The sequence below is a fragment of the Aptenodytes forsteri genome, unplaced genomic scaffold (genome assembly GCF_000699145.1).
Source record: "Aptenodytes forsteri isolate BGI_AS27 unplaced genomic scaffold, ASM69914v1 Scaffold82, whole genome shotgun sequence".
In the NCBI taxonomy this organism is placed as follows: Eukaryota; Metazoa; Chordata; class Aves; order Sphenisciformes; family Spheniscidae; genus Aptenodytes; species Aptenodytes forsteri.
The window spans coordinates 54,061-60,060 of record NW_008795490.1 but is presented as its reverse complement, the minus strand read 5'-3'; the positions used below and the strand labels follow the sequence as shown (position 1 = coordinate 60,060).

At 36.2% G+C, this 6,000-nt stretch overlaps 1 protein-coding gene across 1 annotated transcript in view; it reads right to left on the bottom strand.

The window, feature by feature from the left end:
• ADGB (androglobin) overlaps positions 1 to 6,000 on the bottom strand; it is a 149,397-nt gene that overhangs the window by 103,942 nt on the left and 39,455 nt on the right. The window contains 2 exon segments of the mRNA XM_009281545.1: positions 472 to 558; positions 1,842 to 1,981. Coding sequence (XP_009279820.1) covers positions 472 to 558; positions 1,842 to 1,981 — 227 coding nt within the window.

Below are 6,000 nucleotides of genomic sequence, written 5' to 3'. Positions count from 1 at the left end.
AGTTTTCTCACTTGTGCTCTTCCAATTCTCTCCCCCATCCCACCGGGTGGGGGGGAGTGAGCGAGCGGCTGCGTGGTGCTTAGTTGCCGACTGAGATTAAACCACGACAAGATATAAAGTTATTATTATTACTTGCAGACATTTTGTATCTGTATACTAGATGAAACAGATTTCTCTAACCCTGTTTTCACCATAGTGCTTAATATTAATTAAAAATAAATTAACTTTATAAAGAATGGCATCAACTTAGCATGATAAATAGTTTTACAAGCAACTGTGTGACCTACAAAGAAAAACACAATAAAATTGCATTCCTTCAAGACACATTTCTCAAGTGTCGGAAGTAAAAAAATGTACACTTCCCAAAATTGATGCTGAAAGACTTTTAGGGCTCAGCTTTATTTTTCATAATGCCTTATAGAATTAGATATTAAATAACTAATATGTAAATTGTTTAATAGAATAAGTTACTGGATAGGAATAACTTCTGGTATCCATCCAGTCAGTGTATGTAGAACTGTAAATTCCTCCAGCTCTCTTTTTCCAGTTTCATGTATACTGTAAGACAAAAACAGACATTATACAGAATTATAATATAACCAACTCACAGTAAACTCTGTAGTCTACATTGCTTTCTGTAGGAGCAAGACCATACACAAACAGAATAGTTTGCTGAAAAACACGCTGTTACTTGCAATTTTAGGCGTTTCCCTATCCACTGCTGACTACTAGCTTACAAAGTCAAATTTGCTTTTATGCCTTTGCATCAGGCCCATTATTTTAATGTTCCCTCCAGTACAATGGCATAGTTTCAGCATTGTTACCAGGCATACTACATATACTTGCATGCAGTAAAGCCTCTTTTTGCAGGATTGGAGATGTGGGTTTGAAATCCCTCACGTAGAAGAGGGATTTCCTGAGCAGTTGCTCTAACTCCCAGGTTATTATGCATGAGTTGGCTGTATTTCCAGTGTACCGTGCTCCACTCTTTCAAATTGATACAGCCTCCTACTCTCTGGAGAGATTTCCGCCTGTAGATCCGGAGAGGACCGAGGCTAAAGATGCCAGCACTTGGCCATGACAAACCCTTGTGCTCTGGAGAAACACAGTATTTCAAACACATTCCTGCAAACAGAGTTTCCCAATGGGCAGCTCTAGGCAACTCCCTGGCCTGTGCAGAAGTACTTTAGATCACTCTTCTGACAAACATAACTTGATACGACCAGAACAGGGAAGCTTGACTACCCAGATCAGTGTTTTGAATTATTTTCTGAAGCTTAGTCATTTTAACACTTGGTGTTCATTGCTTGTCTTATAGGAAACTGCATCCATAATTGTCAATTATTTGCACCACGGGCCACCTTCTACTTTCCAGGTCAGTTTTAGGGAAGTGGATCACCATACAGCCCACAACAGCAGAACTGTAGCAAAAGCATCAAAAGCAACTTAAAATACTCTATTTTTAATACTGTTTAAGTCAATACTGGTTAAGGCTGACAATTAAAACTTCATTAAAACTTCTTGGACATTTCCATTTGGCAGAAAACCACATGTGAAGCTTTTTAGGAATAATGGCAAACAGATAAAGTAAACAGGGAGAGTACTCCAGTTTCTTTGCAAAGTTTTTTTGTGCATAAATACACACACACATCTAAAAAGGAAACACTGCACCTTCTGTAGCTGCAGGGGACTTTGATTTACTGATTTACTGTGTCACCTTTCAGAAAAGTGTGTATTTGTCATTACAAAATTTTTAGCAAAATATATTTCCCATTATACTAAAACAATTTTTTGCAAATTCCATGTGACTTCACAAAACAAACCAGGCTGATTAAACATACCTAGTGTTTGCCAGCTTAATGATACCTTTGCACAGCAACATTGGCCAAAGTTCAATTTGACAGGTTGTAGCCGGCAGTAACAAATTATCCTCTTCATTGAAAGGCATAGTGTCATCCACAATGATCTTTCTCCAGCACCCCTATGATAGAGGGAGGGGGAGGAAAGAAGAAAGAAAACACTGAGTTTGTGGGCTGGAAACAGAACGTGTATGTAAGAGAACTTTTAACACTTTCCCAAGAACCCAGTTTTACTGTAATTTGATTTACACTACAGATGGCTTTAAAAGAAGTCCTCATATAATATCTGAGAAGCATGGAAACAGTATTCATAGCATTTTATTACTGCTCTGACTTATTTATTTCAGAGACTAATCTTATTGCAGCTATTTCCAAATATATTTCCTCTCGTATGCGTAGTCCATCATGTGCGTGCATCCATTGCTGGTTTTTCAGCTGCCATGACAGATGCCTAAGAAACAGTAATGATTAAAAAAGGGCTTAACTAAGATATCAGTTTTGCAGATGCCTCTTTAAGCACTTAGTCTGGAAAATACTTGTGATATAAGCAGTCCCCCTTGCTTCCCAAGAACTACCTGGGGACGTTGGCTGCAGTGGTTAGTGTCCTGGAAAGCATTAAGACTGTATCTTACAAAACACTACAGGAAACAACACAAAATGACTGAATGTAACAAATAGCCATATTTCCAGGATAAGAAACAAACAGGTAAGACAAGATACTGATGCCTCCAATACCAGATATTTCATTAGTAAATTGAGCTAGTACCCCACAAAATAATCTTGCCTACCATTCTCCAAGAAAGTCTCTGTCCTAGTGATCAAGACATAATAGAGAGGCAAAGGAATTAGTGGGGCAACAGCAAGTACTTCTGTTAACTCGCCCACAAAATGATGAATGACCAAGTCACTAAAATGTTCACCATGCGTTATCAGAGAGGGCAAAATTACTGCTCTCTGAACTGTGGCATCAAACTGAAATGCCTGTCGATTAACTCTATATGAGTTCTGTAGGTTTCAGAAGAAAATAAATTTAGGCCATATGGCAAAGATACCCAAAAAGAATAAAACAGGCTAATACTTTTTAGGAGAAAAACTATTTGCTGACAGCCAAAACTAAATTTTTAAGATTTCCTAAGTTTGAAAAGGACCTAGTAAGTGAAATGATCTCCTTTTTCAGTCATTGCTGAAGTTTAATAGAGAGAGCAGTACAACTTGAAAGGTAAAGGAAAAGATTGAGGAGACATTTGGTTTTCTATAGCTCAATTTTTTAATTCAGAGTAGTAATTCTGTGCATGTAATTCTTAAAAGGCAATAGTATTTTTTGCATATGTAGCACCATTAAAAAATTTTTTCTCCTCCTCGCCAATTGCTTGCCTTTTATACTTTATACATAATAGAATCCATATCGCAATTATTTTGCATCAGTGATAACCTTTCTATAGCATTTCACTATTAACTCTAAAAACAATTATGCTAGTTTAAGGAGATAAGAGACCAAGAGAAAGAAAAAAAATATATGTGGGGCAGAAGGTTTATGGATAGAAAAAGAAATCTATAGGTGAGAAAAAGTGGAAATAAAGAAACAAATTCAATGAACCTCAGGAATGCAAAGTGAAAGCAGGATGTGGGATAGAACTGAAAGAATATTGCGCCAATGTGAAAAATGATTACCCACAGGTTTGATCTGGTGGACGACAATCCCCTCAGGACTCAATACAGCATTTTACTGAAACCAGTTCATTATTCTTCCACTGTGCTTTCTCTCCATTTTCATTTAATTTTCTACTTTCTCCTGTGAAATCTGTTTCTTCCCTATCTCTACTGATATTTGTCTTTTCTCATTTGCACATTTTCTTCCACCATTTGACCCTCTTTTTTTTACCTGTTTTTCTTTCTGTGAAATACAGCTCTACAACCAGAGGAAAAGAAATGAAATAAACCCAAAGGCCCAAAACAAAACCAAAAGTGACAAAGAAACTAAAACACCCTGATAACTCTCATATAAGATGCTTTAAAATGTAGTCTTTTATCACATGAATACACAACCTCTGCAGCATTAAATTCACACACAGAATAATGTCCTCTGCTGGGGAACCTGGGCGACATCATTTCTGCCTTCTCAAACTCATGCAACTCTTATTCCCTATATGAATATAAGTTATTCCATATGTGGAGGCAGTAGTAAGGGATGAGGAAAGCACAGGCATGTAAATCAGCTAAGTGCTCCCCCTTACAGGAAAGTTAAGAGACTCTTCCAGTTTTAACTGCTTTCCTATTTCTTCCTCAGTGCTGGCTAGCTGACATGTATCAAGAGCAAACTGCATGAAACTTCCTTTTAGAATATCATATTTGATCTATACTGTATTAGAACTGTAAGTTTTTCTTAATACAAATACATGGTGTAGGATTATTTAAAAATAAAATTAATATGCTCAGGGTTTTATTCCCTCTCAAGAGACATGTATCAAACTGCAACATGCGTAAGTGCAGCCATTCAAAAGCTCTCCCCAGCTTTGTTTGCATTTATGTTCATTCCAAAAGATGGACGGATTTATCAACAATTTAACAGGGTGATGGAGAAGTAAAATAAATCCCTCCTTACTTTTATTCACAGGAAGTTTTTATATGATAACCATTAGAGTAATGGTTTCCAGCGTAGAAACAGAATATGAGCAATTTTCCAAGGGTCATGGAAGTGTTTGAGTAATTATTTTGTATTTGTAACTGTAGAGATTTCTGAAAGAACTCTGCACTGAGGTGTTTCTAAGTGACGTGCTGCATACAACTGCAAGGCTCTCTCCACACCTCCAACACAAAACTTGGCCAGCTTATCCATCTGAGGCACTGACCTGCTGCTGTCCCTCTCCAGGAGCACCATCTGCTGCAGATGTGACGCAAGTTCCTTTACTTTGAAGTTCTAAAAACATTGTGAGATGGGAAGTTTGTGTCCTCTCCTTTTGTAGAGCAATACTAATTATCTCAAATAATGGTAAACTGGAGACTTGCCATGAGGACCATTAGGAAAACAAAATCTCTTCACTCTTCACCAAATTATATATATATTCTCTTCCTCTCCTCTAGGCTATTTTTGTCTCCTATTGTTATGCATTTAAAAGTGCTGTCTTTGAGTATTCTGACCTGCATGCATACATTCCATCTTCCAAATCATTCCATTAACCACATCAGCCCTTTTCACAAACACAGCCCTCACAAAAACTCTTTCTCCCCAAATTTAAGAGTTTCATTCTTATACTTATTGTTGCTCTTTCTTTTGACTGCCTCCTATTGGCTGAGAACATCTTCTCGAGACCTCTATTTTTTTTATTATTTTTTTTTTACCATGGGTTAAAAACCCTCCAGGTTGTTCTTTCCTGATTCTCCTCTTGTCCTCTTGCATTTCCTTCAGTCTTTGGTGGTTCCTTTTTACTGTATGAATTTTTTTCCCATGCATGTATATTAATAACATATTCTTCCAGAAAGCAAAATGAGCAATTTCTTTTTTTTAATTACTTCATCACATTTTAAGGATATGAAGTAATGCTGAATATACCATTTCCCTCAAAATTTCTTTTAATATTTAATTGTCTTTTCTTCTAATTAATTATGCCATATTTTGGATTGAATTTATCTAAAGTCAAATTCCAGCTATTGGACCTTTTTGTATTTTTTTTTTTTTTTTTTTTTTTTTTTTCCTTTTTACAGTATGAGTTTTTTTCCCATGCATGTATATTAATAACATATTCTTCCAGAAAGCAAAATGAGCAATTTTTTTTTTTTAATTACTTCATCACATTTTAAGGATATGAAGTAATGCTGCATATACCATTTCCCTCAAAATTTCTTTTAATATTTAATTGTCTTTTCTTCTAATTAATTATGCCATATTTTGGATTGAATTTATCAAAAGTCAAATTCCAGCTATTGGACCTTTTTGTATTTCAGTAAGAAGTTCTCCACTAGGATTATCTGCTTTTCCATTTGTAACTAACTATATGCAATGCCTTTGTAACCTCTGTTAAGCTGGAAGAGACCCAAGTTAAACACGACAGTCTAAAGTTCAAATGATGCTGAAACTTTGGAAAAGAATCCAGGTGTCACCCTTTGGGTTTTGGTCCTACGACGTACATTTCTGCAGAGCAGT